This window comes from Prionailurus bengalensis, chromosome A1, assembly GCF_016509475.1.
Source record: "Prionailurus bengalensis isolate Pbe53 chromosome A1, Fcat_Pben_1.1_paternal_pri, whole genome shotgun sequence".
NCBI lineage: Eukaryota > Metazoa > Chordata > Mammalia > Carnivora > Felidae > Prionailurus > Prionailurus bengalensis.
In genome coordinates this window covers 34065330-34088647 of record NC_057343.1, presented here as the reverse complement: position 1 = coordinate 34088647, position 23318 = coordinate 34065330, and the positions used below count along the sequence as shown (strand labels likewise).

General features: G+C 39.4%; 1 protein-coding gene across 3 annotated transcripts in view; it reads right to left on the bottom strand.

Annotated features, from left to right (window-relative positions):
* The window catches only part of PCDH17 (protocadherin 17), a 100551-nt gene extending 79186 nt beyond the window's left edge, over positions 1 to 21365 (bottom strand). For all 3 annotated transcript variants that reach the window (XM_043580105.1, XM_043580110.1, XM_043580120.1), the window contains exon 1: positions 16231 to 21365. In XM_043580105.1, the coding sequence (XP_043436040.1) occupies positions 16231 to 18822 (2592 nt within the window). In that variant the 5' untranslated portion in view covers positions 18823 to 21365. The remainder of the gene's footprint in view (positions 1 to 16230) is intronic.
* Between the last annotated feature and the right edge of the window lie 1953 nt (positions 21366 to 23318).

The following is a 23318-nucleotide window of genomic DNA, read 5'->3' as shown; positions in this document are numbered from 1 at the left end:
TTGTAAAATGCAACTTTCTCTATTTTCAGTCCACAAACATGTAATGAGTTCTTACTGTACACCAGGTGCTGTTTTAGGTATGGTTTTTTAGTGGAAGTTTTGCAGTAAAAAATCCTCTTAAAATTAGGAAAAAAATATAGTCATTTAACTTTGGGAAAAACAAGAAAGAGAGAAACTCATACTGGTCCACACTGGACCGAAAACCTGAAGTTATTTTAAATGCAAAAACGTGGATCTTCTTGCATAGAAGAGTTTTGGAATAGTTGCTGTTATTCCTGAGAGTAAAATCTCTTCTAGGGAAACTATTGACTTGGTAAAAATCAAATAGGAAGGAGTAAGTGGCCCTGCAGTCAAATGTAGCCAATTCATCCCTGGAGGCTGACTACAAACTCCCAGTTCAATGTTAGAGTAGTTGAAATCCAAAAGGCAATACACTAGCGGTGCCTGACTCTCAACTACACAGGTCCAGAGGCACAGTCTCAGTGGAGTAGCTTCACCTTTAGGATATCTGTCACGGAGCCAAAAATTCAAGGGCCCCAACTCTCATATATTTACATTTCAATTGTCCTTGAAAAACTATTCTTTAAGGGTCACTTAATCCTAGGTTTAAAGAAATATTATGTCTTCTTCTTTTACGTGCACTGGACATATTATGTATAAATATGAAACACAAAGTAGATAATTTGTCCCCCAAAGAAGTAAAAAAGTGGAAGAATTCTTCTCTTTGCTGAGGGCCTGCATTCTCCTTCCTTCTTCTGAAAATGGAATCAGGCTGTCATACATAGTTTGAAAAATAGGTTTTTCTTGTCTCTGAAGGAGCATGAGTTTATTCAAGCAGAGTGAGGTAGTTTATAAAAGCTATACACTTAATATAAAAAAGACAAAGTATAAAACTCTTCCTGTAGTCTAATTTGATTTAAGGTTCCTGATACCTCTTTTCTTGAGAGGACAGAACATAACAATATGAAATGGTGGACCTACTAGCACTGTGCATAAATGGCTCAAGCTGAATGTGTAACAATAAGGTCTCTGTCTATTATTGCAGAACCAATAAATAAGCATAATGAAAATCATGACATACTATTACATTACTCCGTGTTGCCTCTATTCATTAAAAAAAAGATGAGCGCATTTAAAATAATTTCACACGTCGAATGACAGTCAGCCTTCCAATCGAGATGATGTTGAAGGGAATATTTGTAAAGGGCAGATGCACGGTCTTATGTGGCTTATATCAACATTACAATAGAAGCATGAAGAATCTGATAAATAACTACTTCATCCCAAATGATAGCAGCATAGTAGCCCAGTTACATCATTCGCCTGCGCTACGTGTGTTCTGTTATTATGAAGTCAATAAAAAACACATTAAAAAGCTTTAGAAAAGACTTCCCTGTCAATTAGCCCTTGGATGGATTCTACTTTTTCTGTTTCTCTGTTGATTTAATATACTAGATCATATTAGCAGCATTGGCTTGTAAACAAGGAAGATCTGAATCCTATTAATGGAGATACGCTGCCAGAATAATCAGCTTCATACTTAACAAGTTTCCAAGTATTTGGAAAAGCTGTGAAATGGGATTATAAGGTTAATCTGTGTACATCTGGCTCGCCACCATATAAATATTTCAGAAACTTGATCTCATAGGCTGAAGAAACACCTGTCTAATCATGACTCTTTTCCAAGTTACATGAACTTCAGCGAGCAGAGCAGTACACAAATGCTGACAAGAAATGATGGTCAATTTACATAATGTATCTCTCGTGTTATGCATATAATTTTATCATGTAACTCTTCTGAATGAGGACGTAGGCAATATTCAGGGAAGATTCTGTGCTGTCATACTTATGTTGCCAAGAGGGAGTGAGGGGGAGGAAAATTTTTTTAAATTCAGGATAACCACCTGAAATACTATATATTGCTTTTTTTTTAATACCATGGTATGTAATTTTAGCATAATTGGATGTTGTAAGTATAAATGCAGTATAATATGGACCCAGAGAATAATTAATGAGAAGCAGGAGTTCGTGCATAAAATAACAGTAAAAAGTTCAGCAGTCCCTCTAGTTAATTGAAACCTTAATGAATTTGAACATCAGTTATTTTAACTAGATCCAGGATTAAATAACTATGCTGACTCCTTGTCATATATACACCAGCACATTAAGCCTGATTTTATTTTTTCTAAATTTTGTTCAAAAACATAATTGGGTTAAAAATATACCGAATATGGCTCTTATCAAATTAACTTCAAATGTCCAACTTGAAAACATAGATTTTGAAACTGTGGTCCAAAATGGCAGCTAAAGGTCAATGAATCGAATTTCCAATTATATTTCCTGGGAGCAGATGGGTGCAATGAAACCTAATGATTGAATTTTAAATGCTTTCTTGCACCTTTTATCTGTTTCCCAACATGTTGATTCTACCTTAATGCTCTAACAAGATAATAGGTTTATTACAATTAACCAACTGAAATGATATCTCCATTTTCCAATTATTCATATCATATTACCTGGGGATATTGAATCAGAGCTCCTTTCCTCTCCCACCCCTAGTGCCTTTCCATCAAAATCCTACACTTACACCAAACAAAATCCAAACTCTAATATCATTAAATAACAGATGTGTCCTGGAGATTTGATTTCTCCAGTTAAATGATAAGTACTTAAAATGAAGCCCAAGTCCACTGAGGCTCAACGGGAAATTTGTAATGAAAATAATTATAAGGTATTTGTTGGATAAGATTAACTATAAATTTCTTTTCCTTATGCTATAAACAGATACATTAGTCTATTTCTCTTACCTGCATAAGCATAAATAAATATAGAGGGAAGTTTTATCAAGAGGACAAAAAATGAAATGGTCTAGGGGTACCTGCCTGGCTCAGTCAGTAAAGCATTCAACTCTTGATATTGGGGTCATGAGTTCAAGTCCTAAGTCAGGCAGAGAGTTTACTTAAAAAAAAAAATTAAATGTTCTGTTTTCAGGAATTGTAGATGGAGGATTTTATCTCTACTATATCTCAATAGAGCACATTTTTGCATGAAGAACAAAAAGAAGGAATTACGGAAAGGTTTATTTAATTACTTTTATAAAAAAGAAAACCAATATTTCATCTTTTTAAAATATTTTTTCATGTTTATTTATTTATTTTGTGTGTGAGAGAGAGAGAGATAGAGAGTGAACGGGGAGGAGAGAGAGAAAGGGAGAGAGAGAATTCCAAGCAGGCTCTGTGCTTCCAGCAAAGATCAACATGGGGCTCGAATCCACAAACCATGAGATCATGACCTGAGCTGAAATCAAGAGTCCAGTGCTCCACCCACTGAGCCACCCAGGTGCCCCCAATATTTTATGTTTTTAAATCTAGAACAAAGGAGGGGGGCCTGGGTGGCTCAGTTGGTTGGGTGTCCGACTTCGGCCCAGGTCACAATCTCGCAGTTCACAATTTCGAGCCCAGCATTGAGCTCTGTGCTGACCACTCAGATCCTGGAGCCTGCTTCAGATTCTGTGCCTCCCTCTCTCTCTGTGCCTCCCCAACTCATGCTCTATCTCTCAAAAATAAATAACAACATTTATAAAAAAGAAATCTAGAAGAAAGGGAATCCAAGAAGCTTTTTATTTTAACTAACCAACAAAAGTTTCTCATTTATTAAATGCATTTTAATAATGTTAAACACAATATTGTTGGATCCAACCCATTTTAATCCAACCCATTCCTATATTGCTCCACTATAGGAATCAACTCTAGGCACCTCAGGTCTGAATATATATATCTGAGTTCTTTAAAAATATTTACATTCGATGTAAATATACAAGGTTCCTAAGGTATCCCTGTAAAAGTATATTTTCAGAATGGATATCACAGAAAAGAGACCAGATGGCAAGAATAAGAAGAAAAGAATCAGAACAAGTCATGTGAGTAAGGCATATGTAACAATTCCTTTTCTTTTGTTTCAAATTATATGTTTTGATGATACTTTCCAAATATTCAAACAACTTTTTGGAATTTTTAAACAAATGATATGTGTTTTCAGATCATATGGTTTCATGTGAAGACTAACAAAAATGCATGAAACCTGGTGAACCTGTAGGACGCTCCCATTTTACCAGTATTGTTTAGAAGTCACATTTCTAGTAGATTTCTAAACTGTATTCCTTAAAAGAAAGCATGTGTGATAGTTCAAGAAAAAAATATACAAAGAAATGAGTAAAATTCAGAGAGATTATGGAACATTACAGGCCCAGTTTCCCATTTACTGATCTGCTCCTGGTTCTCAGACTTCTCTTAGTAACAGGACAGCAAGACCCAGACTGGCATCCGGTCGGGGAGAAAGCAGCACCCACTGTCGCTACGCCTTCTTTCCCCAACATGCCAAATATTCCAGAGTAAATTTACAGATGGGCTCAAACTATAATGTTTGGGTAATTGTAGATATAAATGTCCCCTTTGAAAACTTATTATTCGTTGGTGTATCTTATATGATATTTAACACTATAATCTCTCAGAAAGTTTTCTCCTCTTTTCGAATGGTAATTGACAATGAATCCTAAACATTTTAAATGTCATTTCTCTGCTCCTTCCTATTATTTTTTTCTTTAATTTTGTATCCCAACTATCTGGCTAGTGGAGATAATTAAATTTTTAATATGGTTTGAAAGCTCATTCTGCTTGAAGGCTTTATTCTATCAAACCTTCTTATTGTTTGATAAAGATTTTGCAGTTAAAGTTTAAAATTCAGATAAAATAGTAAATAAGTCCTAAAACAGCTTAAAAGTAGTAAATTATTTTAATTAAGAGCTTTTTAATTACTTTTTATTTATTAATTGAATTGATAATTATATATTGAACAGCTCTGCAGGTTACATATTTTTAAATAACAATAATGAAATGGGTAGCATACTGTTTACACGAATGCTTAGCTTATGCTTCCTCAGTATATGCATAGAAATTTCATACCACCTACATGAAATAGATTCTGAGATTTTGAGAAAAATTTTGTAGTTGGGTTATTATTATTATTATACACATTGATAATTGCCCATGGTGATTTTCTTTTTGCAATATCAGATGGCAACTGGTTGGTACCAAAGTGATTAAATCATGAAATTATATATTAACAAATACAAATAAATGTAATCCCCACATTACTATTTATGGCTTATAATTTCATTTCATTAAAAATGTCATATAGAAAAAAGGATCACATTAGTTACTTAATAATTTGCTAGAGCTGTGTGATTCTTAAAGCCTTAAAGAGACATAATATTTTAATTGTGTGGTTTTAATACTGTATAAAGCACTTCAAGGAATAGGACAAAAGATAAAAGATATGCTCTTACCAACAGCATTTGTTCTTGATATACATCTATATACTATATATCTATATACTGTATATCTATATACTGTATATATGTATATCATATACTGTATATCAAGAACAAATATATTAATGCACTTATATATACACATATATATGTGTGTGTTATATATATATTTCTAGAGAGAGAGAGAGAGAGAGAGAGATACAAACAAATTCAGAACTTAAGTCACTATCAATAGAATTGTATAGGAATTTTCATTGTAGTTATTACAATAAGGTAAAAATTATACATAAAATTATCAAAACATGCCACCTTCAAATAAATTGTTTACCAGCATGTTTATATGAATAATATCTTCAACTTTGGCCTCCCTCATTTCTAGGTTTGAATCTAAACTCCAGCTCATGACTGATTAATGATTATAGGATTACCAAGAATCTGTATTTTTTAAGTGCTTTCTATGTATTAGAAACCATCTTAGGTTCTCCCAACTACAGAAACAAGCAAACGTATATGGTCTCTGTCTTCCAATATTCTGCTATTTAAGTTGCTTTGTGATAAATTAGCTTTGCTAAGAGAGAGTTATAACACTGAACCAGAGTTTTAAAACTGTTTAGACTTACTAATATTCATTTTGTGTGTAGATCAATTAGATCTTTATAGAAAACAAAGTTTACATTAAAAAACCAAAGAAGGAATGAATGAAAATAGGTAGGGTGTTAAATCTGTTAGTCTTCCAGTTTCTCTTATGCATTAAGTAGCTTTAGGATCAAGCATAGAAGAAAAATATTTTCGTTGACTTCTGCTGATTATATAGTATTTTACAGTTCAAAGAAGGTGCTTTTCTTTTTACCTCCCGACCTGTCCTGCTTTCTCCGACACTGCCAAATGGACTTACTACCATTAACTTCAAACTTAACCAGCCAACAGAGGAGTGTGATGGGAAATATTCTCTACCCCTTCGCTAAAACGTTACATGTCAACTTTTCACCTAAGGCAAAATTTAATGGCTGACTTGTGGATCTTTATTTCTAGAGATTTACTATGGAAACACTGACATAACCTTTAACCAGAGCAAACAGAGCCGCTCTAATAAGCAGGTAACACCAAACCTAAAAATGCAGGAGGAACAGAAAGATCCTGGCAGGAATTAATCTGCCATTTTCACACATCTGCCCGAGGGAGGTATTGTAATTGCAAAAATTTACTCTAAGACTGCTGAGACTCATAGTAATTATGTTTCTTTCTTTTTTTTAATAGAAATAGCCACAGGTGGTAACAAATTGGGTTTTGAGATGGGGAACTAGGCATGCATTCTAACCCAAATTACTAGGTAATTGTCTTGATTATAAAAAAAAAATCGTAAAAAGTCTATTGCTCAAAATCAGAAAAAAAAAATTCTTAAATGCATTCACTGTCTTTTAGTTCTTTTAGTTTCTCTCCACTTAGGCATATAGCTTCATTTGTTGTTACTGGCACATCTGATCAGGGCCACACTGTAGCATAGGCTTTTGCCAATAACCCTTACAAATTCCTCCGACTGGGATTTAATAGGATAGTTCACTTATTTCCTGTCTTATTATCATCTAGAGATAAATACTAGCTTTCCTAGAAGGTCAAGATCTGGAAACGTAGCTAATAATTACAATTATCAATGCATCTGCCAATACTAAAAGTGCAAAGTTATAGACTTTTTATTTCAATCTATGTGTTGTATTAAAATGCTATTTTTCATACACACAGGCACACATGCGCGCACACACACACACACACACACTCGATAATCTTCTTACTCTACAACAATTCATGCATTAGTACCAACATATTATCATTGTTTTTTTTTTTAAATTGCAAACCAGGCATACCGTGCCAAGTAAGAGTCAATTGTCAAGTGTATCGCCAAACTTTCTTAATCAGAAAATTCTTATTAAATCAACTAAGATTAAAATAAGAGATTAGGCACTGGCTTAAAACAAAACACAAATTCATTAATGTGACAGCAGGTCACACAAAGCTTAAAATAATAATAAAAATAAAGCAATCAAGTATCTTGCCTTGAAATTATATAAATTATAGATTTTATAGAAATTATATAAATTCTATGTAACCTTTAATTCTATTTTAATGATAATGATAATAAAGATAAATGATTGATTTCTTGTTTATTTTTCATGACTTATAGATCCTCTTATTCACCTTCTTAATGCAATAAGTTGATTTGGGATAAACTACTTTAAAATAGATGCAAAACTGCAAAAGTGAAATAAAAAGCAAGACTTTGTGCCCCAAGAAGACACCACAATAGAATTCACCAATATTTAGACAATATCCTGGATTTTGCTGAGGAACCATGGAAATCAAATTATTTTTAAGGTTGTTTGGAAAGTTTCTACGACAAATATTTCTATAAAGATGTATCATTAAGTAATAATCAGGCTTGAGCTGTAAAATATCCCCTTTTGGAGCTAACTCCCTTTTTCCTCCAAATACTAAAAGAAAAAATGTTTTTTTCTTAGTAAATTTTGCTGAGATTTTAAGTATATTATGTCTCAAACATTCTATTTCCTTGTCGTGATCTCATCTACTGAAATGGAGATATTGGCAAAAAGCACATGCTGGCCACTTTACACTCTGGTAACATAATGCTTCGCATGGTAATCATAGGTGAATTTCTTGTATAAGTATCAGTTTTGCATATGGAATTGCTCTGGTGAAATAGCAAAAAAATCTATTGAATGTTCAATCACGAAACAATCTCAGTATACTCTGATAAAATATGCTGTGTGAAAAATAAAATAAACAGCTTTAAGCAAGGCATTTATACTGGGGTCGGTGAATTGAAAACTAACATATCTTGAGGGCAAAAACTATCATTTCAAAACTGATGCAAGTGTTCATACTGCAAATAAATATTTAAGAATTTATCTAAGACATTGATAGTGTAAAATTGGGCTATAGAAATAAGAAAGACATTTAAACCACTGTGACCATTTCTGCCTACAATAAAATACCTGTTGCATTTCTGCTTTATAAAAGTAAGCCATTGGCATTTAGGAAATATGTGTACATTTCAACTTGGGTTTTATTGAATGTGAGGGCATGGAAAGTCTAGGTATAATTGTAATCTAATCATTGCTCAGCAATGATTATTAAAGATTCAGGAAGAAATACTGGAAAGAGGTATACCAATTGATGACTTATGTGTAAATCACATTTTTTAAAAGTCATCGCCAAGAAGAAAGAATATATCTTTCTGAAGAAAATATATCTAAAGAACCATACTTGTTAGAAAGAACTTATTTAAGGATACTTGGGTGGCTCAGTTGGTTAAGCATCTGACTCTTGACTTTGGCTCAGGTCATGATCTTATGGTTGGGTTCATGATACTGAACCCTGCATTGGGCTCCATGCTGACAGCACAGGGCCTGCTTGAGATTCTCTCTCTCTCCCTCTCTTTCTACCCCTCCCCCACTCGTTCTCTCTCTCTCTCTCTCTCTCAAAATAAATAAAAACTTTTTAAAAAGTCACATTGTAAGTTTAATCTGTTATTTAATATATATATATGAGCTTTTCTGACTATAAACTCATTATCTACAGTATGTATTAATATAATTTACAAACATGTAACCAATGTCTCTTAAAAACAGTATATATTTACAAAACACGAAGGCATAGCTTTGAAAACTTTAAATAGAGTTTTAATGCTCTCACTATTAAATTCTACAAAGGCTGCTTTTAGCTGATAAAGAGAGTAAATAAGAAATTGTCCTTTATATAGTCCCTTTAATGTGTTCCACTAATTAAAAATCAATCAGAAACATTACATGTTTAAAAAATATTAAATATTGTTCATACAGGCTTACATGATTACTTTTATCTGCATCTTGCTCATTTTGCATCTAACATAACTATGGTTCTTGACTATATTATTGAACAGAAACATAAAGAAAAGAACACAAGTGTTTAAATATTTCAAAATGGCTTAAAAATGCATTTTAATACCATTAAATTATTTTAATATATTCTATTCCTCTAATCAAACCAAAGTCTATTTATGTAGATTAGTTACATCTAAAGTCTCATTTATCCAACCTGTATTTATCCTTTGATCACAAAGCTTGTTAACTTAAATGGTCTTTTATTGTTATGATTCATTTTCCCATAATTATGCTGTTTAACTGCCTTATTTTTTGAATAAATATATGCAAACGCGCCAATCATATTCAGCACAGTTATGCTAGATGTTCAATGAACTGTAAGAGCCATTTCACTACAATAAAACTGCCTGGAATAGATCCAGGGGAAGGCCGACAAATACTAGTAATCAGAATGTCAGTAGGACCAGAACAGATAGAAGTGTGTCACATGTATATCAATAGATTCTCTCAAACACTATCTGAAACCAATTTTACAGTCTATCACTGGAAGAACTTTGTGCATACAAGTGAAAGAGGCCACCCACACAGTCACAGTTTTGCATCTGTATTTTTGTCCTTTTTTTTCCTTTACCTTAAAAATATTGAACTTGTACTTCTGCAGTAGCAAGGAAGCACAAGCAAACTTCTGCTTAGTCACAGCAGGGAAAGTTGATGTCATTAAGGACTTCTTTATTATAGATAATTTATTTCAGGAGACCAAAGGATAGCAATATATCACTGTCAAAGCTAGTGGTGAAAGCTATGACTAACTGTAAAATACCGTGTGCCACTGAAGGAAATTCTTGTCAACGTCTCCTTTACTAAAATAGGTTGACAATAGATTAGTGTAGGTCTGATGAACTTTGAAAGTGTTTTGTAGGTGGGTGGCAGAAGTCACAGTGTCTTCAAATTGATGGGTAAAATGAACTTCACGCCATTCTCTAACAAGTATGCAGTCATTGGTTAAAGGAATTCGGTACAAAAAAATAAATAACTAAAACCTTCCCTAATGACTTTGCTAAAATATGACTTTAAGATAATGCCCTGTGGGATTTATTAAACAGAAGTATCACTGAGGGGAATACATTCTGGAGCAATGACTAATATCATAATTAGCAGGTGCATTTGTAAGAATTTACCCATTATTGAGTGTATTGCAAGACTCCTCAACATAAGGGAGTTAAGTTTTACTTCCTGACTGGCATGAACCCATTTAAGTGGCTTCATCTTCCTCCTGTGGTTGTTTCATTATCAGAGCTCAAGGTGTGTATTCTCACAATGCCTCCAGCCATCCCACTATCCTCCTGGAAGACTCAGAACCTAGATGAATTTTTTTTTCTCTTAATCTACATAAACTCCAACCTATTGTCCATGGAAGACCAGTAGTTCCTCAACTTCTCCTCTGTTCTAAAATGCCTGGCTCTAATGAACTTAAAAATGTTTGAAGTTTGAAAACGGTACAATCAAGTTTACATATATTTTCAAAGAAAAAATAAAGGTTTGTGCTCATCCTTAAAAAGAGGAGAGCTGCCTTTGAATTAAAAAAATATATAAAATGGGCTAATATTTGTGCTTGAGTATTTATATATATTATCTGGAAAATATAAAGACATATATACATGGATACACATAAATTTTGCCAAGAAGTTTTATTGTTCACATTTTCATAAATATAGCCAGAGCCAACCTTCACTGTAATAAGTACATGTAAACCTTTATTAATCTTAACATAAAATAGTTTCTTAATTTATACCTTTTATTTTTATAGATATATTTCTATTGCATTGTATTACATAAGCAGCACTAACTAAGTGCTGCTTAATAAGTAAAATCTTGAAAGCTGACAGTGGTAGTGAAACATAAGAAAATATAAATATTATATTTGTAAATAGTATTAAATAATTATTTGGAGATTTTCAAAGTTTTTTTTTATTTTAAAATATGTATATTTCTTAAGTCCCTTAGGAGAGATACTTGGTATTATTTAAAGGGTAACTAATTTATTTTAACCACATATATACATCTATATGCACTGTAAAAAGCGAATAATGTATAACTTCAACTTTATTAAGAAAAGTTTCTAGAAATTACCTTTGCATTTATTTATTTTAATTTTTTTATGTGGCTTGAACAGTGTAGTCATAGGTGACAATGTTTTAAAAACTGGAAATTTTTTTGTGTGTGACTAAAAAATATGATCAAGCAATTGAGATTGGAATTTTAGGACATACTCTTTTATGCTCTGATAACTTGCATGATCACACACAGCCTTAAATAATATTAAGATGACAAGAATAAAATTCCAAAATCTTCCATGTAGGCTTGAATATGATAATATTTATTGAAATTATAAAACTCACTCACAGAACTTAAGTAAAATTATAAACTCACTCATACACTCAATTATCTTACTCCTACATTTTAAAAAGACTGAAGAATAATCATCTCAGTGTAAAAATGATGAAGTATTTTACCTGGCTGGAATTTTGGAGATTTTATTGAAAACTAAAAACTAATGGATGAAGAAGTTATTACTCATGAGTAGTTATATCAACCAATAGTAAAACTAAGATTATCAGGTTCCTAGCTCATATAGTTAAAAAACTTTTGTGTTTTCATTTATTATAAAATAAAGAAATGTACTCAAATTTACAATGGAGCTGAGATTTTCATGGGTGCACACAAAACTTACATGAAAACTAACAATATATTAAAAATGATAAAAATAATTTGAATTCTAAACTCTTCTGCAAAGAAACTCAAATCATCTTGATGGCTGATTTTCTTAATCAAGTATTTTTGTACTTTATACTATTTTAATATATGGTAGCATAGAAAAAATGTTTCATGATTGTGTACTCATGTTAATTTAAAGTAGAAATTTAAAGCTATTATCTATAAATTACAAAAAGAAACACAAGTGGACAAGATACTCTTGGAGACATGCAGTAGGACAGAGACATCCCCTTCCTATCCAGCCCACCATTACCCTTATAAATAGAGATGTATATAATGTTTATGGAAATGAATGCATGTAACTAATCAAACTGTGTCCTCTTAGAACAACACTGTGGACAAATATCCTCAGAATTTTAAATGAAGAAAGAAATTGCTCACACTTTTCATGTTTGTTATTGAAATCACTGACATACTAGAATATGAAATTTTAGGATCATGGTCTTGGGAGCTCATTGGAGTTTCTATAGTCAAGAATCTCTTGTATTAGAGAAGTGGGACTAAAGGCAGACAACGGATAATGTTGCTAGTAAAGATATACTTTTTCTTTCACCTTTTCATTCTAAAATACTGAGTTTATTGTCTATGCTTTGCTACTTTAGTCCTGGATGCTGTAATCTCATTTTTGTATATTTGGATTGACTATATTCACCATGTGTTTAATTCCTTTTTATTGAAAAGGCCATGCATATATATCAAAAGGATTTTCTCTTTCTAGCACAAAGAGCCTAAGGTCAATCCTAATGTGAATCTTTTGAAATTGAACTGTAAAACACCACGTGAGAATGTAGAATGTATTATTTTTTAAAATGCATTTTAGTAGATCTTATTCTGCTGGCTCAATATATTTTCTTTGAGATCATATTGAAATGCTTTCAGTAGTGCCATAGAAAAATCTGAAAACACAGATGTTCAAACAAAACTGGAAATTCTCCCAATAGTGAAGAAATCCCCAGTCTCTTCTCAGCCAGGCCTTCTTTGAAAACACCTGTTGAGAAGTTACCCTGAGACTGAACAAATAATTCTTGATAAGCCTCGATATGTAGTTACTCGTGACAATTAGCAATGATCTCTACTTGATTTTAGATTCTCATATTAACATATGAAATAATTCACATGGAAATTACTCCTATGAAAAGCACATTTATAAATTTGTATAACAATCTATTTGCCTTACCTCCCACAAAATCTGTGCTATTTTTTGAAATCTGTGTTATAGCTTTAAAATGAGTAAAATATTTCATTACGAGAATGTTGTATTATGATTCACATTATTGAGGCTATTTTAATCTCTAGTCTGTTATTTAAAACTTCACAGGCTGACTTTGCTTCACCTGAAAAACTTGGAGAAAACCTGAAATAAAACCCCTTTTCACAAACCACTGTTTCTACATATGGTTACATGTGTAACCAGCTTACTGGATTGTTTTGCATTCATTTTTAACAAAAATGCTCTCATGCTCAAGAACCTACAGATCTCATCCTTAAAATTTTAGACCCTGAGACTCACACAATATCATTCGATACTTAAATGAATCTTAATTTAAGCTGTAATATGAGACTTTTACATCTTGAAATTTTTAAATTTCATAACACCCATCTTTACCAGTGTATTGCAAAACAATTACAAAATACTGTCATTCCATCAATGAAAATACCCGGCGTGCCTTCTAAACAGCACGAAATTGCTGGGAAGTAAAGGTAAACGAGACCTAGCAGCTGTTCGTCCAAGTGCACTCTGTGGATTAAAATACTACCTTCAGAAATACGCGTGAGATTAGCAGTGTGCTTCCTTAGCAGGCTGTGTTAAATACACACACTAATAAATACACTCTGAAACAAGATTATGGATACCTGAACACTTCAATTTAAGCATGTCACTTCAGCACAAAGTGTTTGCAGTGCACTAGTTTAAAAAGAAAGAAAAAAAAGGAGGGTCACTATAGTTAATTTACTCTGTTCTCTATAATAGGCATTGAGGAAAGCCTGATATATTTAGGAGGAAGTTAACATATTTAGGAACTTACAAAGCGTTCTTTATAAGACTGCAAAAACTCAGCAGAAAAAAAAGAGAAAGAGAGACTGCCTGTTTTAACAGTTTATAGCAAGGATATTTCTAGGGCGGAAACAATATGGGAAATCGAGTCACCTTGGAAAAAAATGTCAAGAACTTAAAACTGAAACTTTTTCTGTGTTTTCATGGCATGGATTAAAATTCTAGAAAAAGGGAATGGCAAGAAGTGTGCCCTTTCTTTTACTTTTAAATTATCTGTCTCTTTCCCTGCATGTACGAGATTTTCTTTGGCTTAAGTTTTACTGCTAGGAGGAATCATCACCATCATCCATTCCTCAAGCAATGAACATCTTAAAGAACAGCATGGTGTAAATACAGTATAGGCACCCCTGTTCTTCAAAACCTTCTGGATACTTCCATCCAAATTCGTTTCTCACTAATCTGACCAAGGAATCAGGCTTGCTGATAATTCTACTGTACCAACTTCATTGTTACTGGAACCTAAGTAAGAATTCAACTACCAGCACTTGGAATGGAAGATTAAGCACTAACCCTCTGTGATAACTTTATAATTGTCAATGATAAGAATATAAGAAAGGTATATAACGTGTGTATACATAAAATGATTGCAGAGGATGTATGAATATGTATTTTAACATACCTCCCTAAGGAGATTATCATAAATAAGTTTTACACAGTCACGGGAGACTTTCATAGAAACCACAATATTTTTCAAGGGGGATATTTTTCGTTCAGTCTTATATAGACATCAAAAAATCATAATAAATGGTAATATAGTAGACACTGTAAAAAGTGGGATTTAATACTACAATCAATACTTTAGTATTCAGTAGCATCGATTACAAGAGTCTGCTTTACAAGGACATTAACTATCATAAGAAAATATGTTTTGCCAACTTTTAGCATTTGTCACACTTATCATGTTAGAAAAGATAAGGTTGTGATATTTTACTATTCATTTTAGTAATAAAAACATTACTGAGTCAAGTGTCATTAAAGGGTATTTGCTTTTCAAAGCATAAAATTATGAACAAATTAACTTCATTTGCCCCAAACTAATCTTCCTCCCAAAGTGTCACTTTTAGTTAAACTCAATTTTGAATTTCAAGTAGTGCCCATCCAGAGTAATTTGTGGCAACATGCGTTTATAATAAGCAAGAATTAAGTTTTTCCTGTGACACAACTTAATAGTTGATAAAAGAAGTTAGGCAAAGTACAGTTACCTGCTATTGTTAGAATCTATGATGGGTCCGTCATTTAGGGTTTCGAAAAAATACATCAGTAACTTTGGATTATACAATCTAAAATATATTAAAGATCACTTAAAAATACTGAAAATACACAGTATGCAGACTACATGCATTTTTGGTGCATCAAGTGCCTTTAATGCCAACTTTGCCTCCTGTTTTCAACCATGTAAAATGAGTCTGTGACTCTTGGGTATACTCTGTTGCTTTCTCAATGAAATAGATCGGGAAAACTCCAGGACAAAATAATTATAAACTTTTCATCGACAGTTACTGGTCATGATGCAGAGCCTACCTCAACCCAAATTTTTGAAAGAGCTTCAGAGCAAAATTGGCATATTAAAAGTTTAAAGCACACTAAGGCGTTATGCTGCAGTTTCCGCTGAAGAAAAAAGTATGACTCATGTTCTTTAAAACACTTTTTAATATGTAAAACTGACTTTTGCGGGGGGGGGGGGGGAGGAGTGAAAACTTAGCTCAGATTCAGGCTCTGGAATTCTGAGCGGTTGCTATTTTGTACTTGAAGAAGAAGTTAACTTCTGAATACTGGAGCGTACATTTCTCTCATTGTTGGTGTCCGATTTTTAAATAGAATTCAAAAGCAAATTTAACTAAAACAGGGTTTTTTTTTTCCTCTAGGAATCCTTTGTTACTGAGAGAAATGTAGAGCAGCGAATAAAAAATAAACCCTAAATCCTGAACACTGCTAACATTTTTAAACCTATAAAAATAATCTTTAAAATACAACCGAAGTAAGACATTCACATCTTTGGGATTTTAAACTATGAACATGGGAGGGGTTATGTATAGGGTATGTCTTGCACGGAGTGGCAAAAGCGGGAAGCATCTTCATTTAAAAATTTCCCCCTCACTGCTGCTGGCAGTGCGGCTTGTCCTGTTCCAAAGGTTTCAGGACAGCTCCCAAATCAGCAATAAAGTCAAGTCCGAGTTATGCTAACAGCCTCTTACCTGAATTATGGACATCCGAGTGGCAGGGGTCTCGCTTGCATTAGTTCCTTGTCCCGTGAAGCTGGTGTGGCAGCCCGCGTGCCCCTGAGGAACAGTCAGGTTGTTGGAGGCCGGTTTGAGATACATCACCTCCGACCGGGGCGAGCTGAGGGGCAGGCGGGTCTGGTAGTCGAAGTACATAGGGGAGGTGGCCAGGGAGGGGCTGCTCACCACGTTCATGACGTTCATGGCGTTCCTCTCTTCCACCTCGCTCTGCACCAGCATGATATCATTTTTGTTGATCTTTTTCTTCTTGCCCTTGCCCCCGCCCAGCTGCGGGTGGCTGTACTCGGCGATACGGCAGTTGTAAGTGCGAATCTCCTTGTTCTCGCGCTTGCACTTGACGGCAATGGTGATCATGGCCGCTAGGAGAATGATGGAGATAGTGCTCAGAGTCACGATGAGCGGCAGCGACATGTCCCAGTGGTGCTGCTCGCCGTTGACCCGAGGAACCCCTTCGGGCAAGGAGCCGCTCACCGAGCGGATGATAAGCTTGGCCACCGCGGACAGGGTGGGCTTCCCGTGGTCCGTCACCTTCACTACCAGCTCCACCACTGGCGTCACGTCCTCCCAGAAGGGGTGCAGCGTGCGGATCTCGCCGCTGGAGGGATCGATTTCAAACAGGTGGTCGTCGTTACCATCTACGATCTCGTAGGTGAGGCGCCCACTCTCGCCGAAGTCGCTGTCAAGGGCGCGCACGGTGCTCACCAGGTAGCCCAGGCCGGCGTTGCGCGGCACCTGCAGCTCAGCGGTGTCGTTCTGCAGCGTGGGCAGCACGATCACCGGCGCGTTGTCGTTCACGTCTAGCACGGTCACCCTCACCGTTGCGTTGCTCTCCAAGTGCGCGGGCGCCCCCGAGTCCTTCGCGAGCACCTTGAACTCAAAAGCCTTGGTCTGCTCGTAGTTAAAAGAGCGCAGGGCGTAGATGGCCCCGTTGGTGGGGTTCACAGACACATAGGTGTAGATGGACACGTCGCCGATGTGCGAGGGCAGGATGGAGTAGGACACTGTGCCGTTTTGGCCCAGGTCGGGGTCCTGCGCGAGCACTGAGCCCAGGTACTCTCCTGGGATGTTGTTTTCGTGCACCTGCAGCACATACAGTCCCTTGGTGAAACGAGGAGGGTTGTCGTTCTCGTCCAGAATCTTGACAGCAAACGACTTGGTGGAGTTGAGTGGAGGCGAGCCCCCGTCCCGCGCCACGATTGTCACGTTGTACTCGTCCTGTGTCTCGCGGTCCAGCGGGCGGTCGGTCACCACCGTGTAGAAGTTGTCGTAGTTCTCCTCAAGCTTGAAGGGCACCGAACCTCCGGGCCCGCCCAGGCCGCCGCCGCCGCCCGTCCCGCCTCCGCCCAGTACCCTGCACTGCAGCTGCCCGTTCTTGCCCGAGTCCCGGTCAGTGACCCGCACTAGGGCGATGACGGTGCCGGGCGGGGCGGCCTCGCTCAGCGCCCCCTGGCGCACGGAGACGAAACCGATGGACGGCGCGTTGTCGTTGCGGTCGATGAGCTTGACAGTGACCTTGCAGTGGGCTGGGATGGGGTTGGGCCCCAAGTCTCGGGCCTGCACGTCGATCTCCAGCATCCCATTCTCCTCATAGTCCAGGTTGCCCTTGACACGGATCAGGCCGGTCTTAGGATCGATGGAGAAAAGCTCTCTCACGCGGTCAGGCACATAGCTGCTGAAGGAGTAGAGCACTTCGCCATTGGGACCCTCGTCGGCGTCGGTGGCGTTCAGATCAATGACCACGGTGCCCAGCGGGGCATTCTCTGGCAGCTCCACCAGGTAGGAAGGCGCCTCGAAGACCGGGCTGTTGTCGTTAGAGTCGATCACCTTCACGTTGATTTGCACGGTGGCGGATCTCGGCGGCTCGCCGCCGTCCAGGGCGGTCAGCACAAGCGTGTGGTGGTTCTGCTGCTCGCGGTCCAGCGCCTTCTGGATAACCAGCTCAGGGAACTTGGTACCGTCGCCGCGGGACTTGACGTCCAGCGCGAAGAGCCCGTGGTCGTCGCGCGTGAGCAGATAGGTGCGGAGCCCGTTCTCGCCGGCGTCGGGGTCATGTGCACTGGTGAGAGGGAAGCGGGTGCCGGGGGCAGCGTTCTCCGAGATGTCCATCTCGATCTGGTCCGAGGGGAAGGAGGGGGCATTGTCGTTGATGTCCTGGATCTCCACCTTGATCATGCAGATCTCCTTGTCGTTGGCGAACACCTCGAGGGACAGCTGGCACTTGGCATTGTGGCGGCACAGGGACTCACGGTCGATGCGCTGCTTGGTGTAGAGGAGCCCGCTGTCAGCGTCCACGTCCAGCAGGTGCGGCGCTGAGTTCTCCAGCACCCGGTAGCTACCCGACTTGCTTCGCCCGCCGCCGCCGCCGCCGCCGCCGCCGCCGCCGCCGCCGCGCTCTGCGGGCGGAAGCCCTGGCTGCAGTCGAGCATCCTTGCCGATGTTGCCGATCACCGTGCCGGCCCCTTGCTCCTCCGGCACCGAGTAGTTGAGGTTTTTGAGCGTCAGGGCAGGGGCCCACAGGAGGAAACAGCAACAGATGGAAAGGTACATCCCAGACCGGTGGGGTGGGGGCAGGAGCAGCCGAACTGGAGGGGCGAGCGAGTGGGTGCGCGCCAGCCTGGGGCTCCGGCGCGGCGTGCGCGCGCGACACGAGCCACAAGTCTGTGGGTCCTTCCTTCCCTCTGCTCCGGGGCTGCGGCACCGGGCGGTCTCCTTATTCCGTTCAAGTTCCCCGAACCTGTTGATCTACAGCATCCGCACCGGGCGAGAAGCGGCGGCGCAGCCAAGCTGCAGGGGCGCGGAGCAAGGCGGCGGCTCCCTGCGGCTGGGGGGCGAGCCCGGGGCTTTGTCTGTTCCGCCGGGACTTGGGGCCACTCGAAGTTGAGCGATGAGGCCGGCGATAAGACGGAAATCGCGTTTACAAGGGGTGGTCGAGAATCCCTAGCTTTTGCTGGCTCCCGCCAGGGCGCTGCAAATCCACTCCCGCGGCAGACGCCGGAATACTCTTCACCTCGGGTGGGGGAGGACGCGGGGAGGTGTGTCTTCAGGCAGATGGGAAAGTGAAATCCTTACTTGTTTCTCGTCTCCTGTGATGAAACTGGTGGGGACGCGGAGCCACGGAGACAGAGTCAGATAGATTTTGAAGCTTCGCCGGAGCCCTGTGAAATGTCTGCTGGCTTCGCGGGCTGTTGGGTTTTCAGGCAGTGTTTTGCTGCATTTAGAGATCTAATCTTGCATTGCTGGCGGAGGCAGAGGCGGCGGCGGACTGCATCTCCCAGCCAAGCGTATTCTCTCTCTCTCTCTCTCTCTCTCTCTCTCTCTCTCTCTCTGTCTCCTTTCCGAGCAGCCAAAGGGAGGGGAGGAAATGCAGCGCAAAGAACTAGTGTCCCGATTTGTAGTTTCCTCCCTCCACCACGCTCCTCCCTCTCTTCCTCGGAAAAGGCTCTCCCCGGAAAGCCACAGCCTGATCGGCGTTTGCGGTGTGAGTCTGTTGGGAGGGGGGTGGGGGCGGATATATAGCTCTATCTCCGCCTCTGTTCGTGGAACACACACTCTGTGGTTTCTCTACGCCGAGCCAGGAGCCGCCGCTACCATCCCATTCTCTCCCCGAGAGCGAGGACTTGTCTCGATGCAGTTTAATTCCAGTTTGCTTTTCTTCCCAGGCGAGAGGAAATCAACAGGCAACTCATGGTTGGATGTGCCGATCTGGAGGGGGAGGGGGAGGCGGAATAAAAAGGAAGGGGGAGCCACCCTCCCAGGGCTCGCACACACACTCTCCCTGTCTCTCTCGCTAGAAGGGAAACAGTCTCTGCATTCACAGGGCTGGGCTGTCAAGTGCCTCTCTTTTCTTTCTATTCAGCATCTCCTTCCAATGGCCCTGCCTCCCAGTCCTCTTCATCTAGAAAGGAAAACCTTGGCGAGGAATAAAAGTGGTGGATATTCGAAGCGAATAAAGTGCGGGTTTTGTTTTTTTTTTTTTTTCTTCCCGTCAATTTTTTTTTTTTTTTTTTTAATAGTAGGAGTGGGCTGGATGAAAGAGCCACATCAAGGTTTGGCGTGATGCGTTCTGCAGTCTCGCTCTCACAGTCTCTCTGGGCGGCTCGAGGAGGGCAGGGAGGGGGCGAGGCGCTGCGGCCGCGGCGGTCCAGCCAGGGGCGCCCACCGCCTCCCCCGAGAGCTCCCTCTCTCCGAGGGGATGTTAGGCACGGGTCTGTCTACACATCATCTCGGGTTCTCGAGGCGCCTCGACGCACGGGAATGACACATCCAGAAATGCAGGTGTTGCGATCTGCCCGATGAGTCACAAGCGGTGGAACGAATCGTATTCACTCTCGCCTCATGGTCCTCCCTTCACAGACATTAGTTGCGGCTTCTTCCTCCCGCTTTCTCTGACTCACTCTATGGAAAGAAAAGCCAGATCCACGTTTTGGAGGAAAAGAAAAAAAAAAAAACACAAAAAGCGAGAGAGAAGGGAGGGAGGGAAGGAGGGAGGTGTAGCTGAATCCAGCAGCACTTTTACTCTACCTCTTTCTGCCGGGGTCCGAGGCTCTGGAAAACAAGACGTCTGTTTTGCTAGGTGTATTTACTTATTTATTAAAAAAAAAAAAAAAAAAAACCTTTCCTTTTGGTTAGGCGTGAGGAACCCCCAAATCTTTCAGAGTCTTGGGGGGGAAAAAAAAAAGAAAAAAAAATCAGGATTCCAGGGACTGTTCACAGCTTAGCCCCGCATCATAGTTCACGGTTTTCCTCTCAATGTTCTCTATTCACAAAGTCCAGCACCGGTGTGCATAGTTAATTGTGCAGTCCGTTGTGGAGGGCTTTCGTTTTTTTTTTTGTTTTTTTTTTTTTTCCTCCTTTTCTGTCACGGGTGGTCTCGTTTAATCTGGTGCCTGTCAGGATCAGCTCATAGCCTGCGAAAGACGTGCGGGTTTCAAAGCAAATAAATCCATTTCCGCAAGCAAGGCATCGGAGGAAATGAAAGGTGAAAATTCAACAGTTGGAGTAGCTTCTCCCCAGCCGCCCTCCGCCGCTGCCGCATCCGCCGGGCTCGCAGTCCCAGCTCTCTCCCCAGCGCCTCTTGCTGACTGACTCTATTCTCCTCACGCCGCCGCTTAAACATTGATACTGATTCCCTGCCAGCCAATCAGCGTGAGGAACAAGGCCCTGCCTCCTCGGCCCACGCCCAATAGAAGGCGGAGAAGAGACAGGCGGGGGCGGAGCCAGGAGCCCCAGCTCTTCGGAGTCATTGATTAGATCAGTTAGATGGGAGACCAGCTGGGCTACCCGAGCCCAGCGCTCGGTCTGGGCAGCGGCGCCCAGGGCCTCGCCGCCGGGTCTCCCGAGTCCTTAACTACTGAGAGAAGCTCTTCCACCGTCTTCCTTTAGGAAAAGGCGAATTAAAAGAAAAAAGTTTGACAGCGATTTATTTATTTATTTATTTTATTTATTTATTTATTGTTTTTTTTTTTTCCATGTACACAGGAACCGGAATCGCAGCGTGCTTGCAGAATAAGGTAGCTGCGGTCTTCCTGATGGGTTTCTGTACACACACACACACACACACACACACACACACACCGGTACCAAACACACACCTATGCCAAGAGGTGCAGATCTGACTGCGTGTGGATCCTTCTGATTGCAAGTGCAGAGGGGTGTGTGTGTGTGTGTGTGTGTGTGTGTGTGTGTGTATGCGTGTTTCTGGGGTGTGTGAGGTGTACTTAAGCGAGTGTGTGTGAATGCGAGGGCGCTCGCGCTCCCGCTTCTGCAGGAGCTGGTGCAAACACACGGGGAGCAACAGCAATCAATATGTAACTTTCTTTATCCTCAGAGAAAAAATCAGCTGTCCCCAGGCACCCATGCAAGGAAAGTAACTTGATTATGAAAGTGTTTCAGAAGAAAAGCAAAAGCCCAGTGAAAGAGAGGCCGTGTCTCCCCAGAGGAAAAAACTCCTCTCCTTTAAGGAGAAAGGCTCACTGTCAATTCAAGCTTTGTACTTTGTTAAAGCTTAAGTCTGACTAAATAACACTTAGGACTCTACCTTTTTCTGTCTCCTGCAGCTCAGTCCAGATTTAAAGTAAAGGGGACATTTTACTCTCCCCCCCAATACTTTCCCTGTTTTGTTACTCTACTCCATCTTGTTATTGAAGTTCTATATGGCAATCTGAATTTCATCTCAATACAAAATAAATGTTGATAACCACATTTGCTAAAGCTCCAATGCGTGAAAGCTGAACCATAAGACAGATCAGTGGGAGATCCGTTAAGATTCATGTTTAGTAACACTACCACCACCACTACCACCATCGCACACACACACACACACACACACACACACACACACACACCCATACACAGAGGCTCCTGATTCATTTACTTCATCAACTTCAGTTTCCAATCTCAGAGGTTCTTTCTTCCCAAACTATTAACATAAATATCCACAAGTGAAGACTGGTTTGCTCGCGATCCTGTGGTTCTGGGAAAGAGTTAAGAAGGAAAAAGAAAATTGAAGTATTGAAATAGAAAAGGTGAGTGTTTTGATTGCTAGAGTATCGATCGCAATTCATAAATACTAAAGTTAAGTTGCCATTTATAAATTGTGAATGACTAACGTACAAGTCTGTTACATGAATCATTCAGGATTCAAAGAAAATCAAATCCAGACAATTACAGAAAGTTCTGATGATTGTTGTTGGGATAATTGCTTCAAGATTCAAGTAAAGGAGCTATTTATTTCCTGGAGGATTCAATGAAATAACCTATAGTCTGAGTTTATAATCTAATCTGAATCCAAAATTCATCACTCCCTTAAAGAGATGATCTTTAACAGTTTAATAATTTGAAGAGGAGCTATTTACAGCCAGACCTTCAAATCCTAAAGTGTCTTTGTATTTTCTAAATAGGTAGCTTGTGCATGTGCTTTTGCTAGGGAAGCTAAAGCTTTGTAGAAATCTGGGTTGTTTTGCTGAGTGGGTATCTAACCATGCTGCTTTGTGGAACTTCACCTTTACATCTCTTTGGGCTTTGTACCTCTGTCCCAAAACATG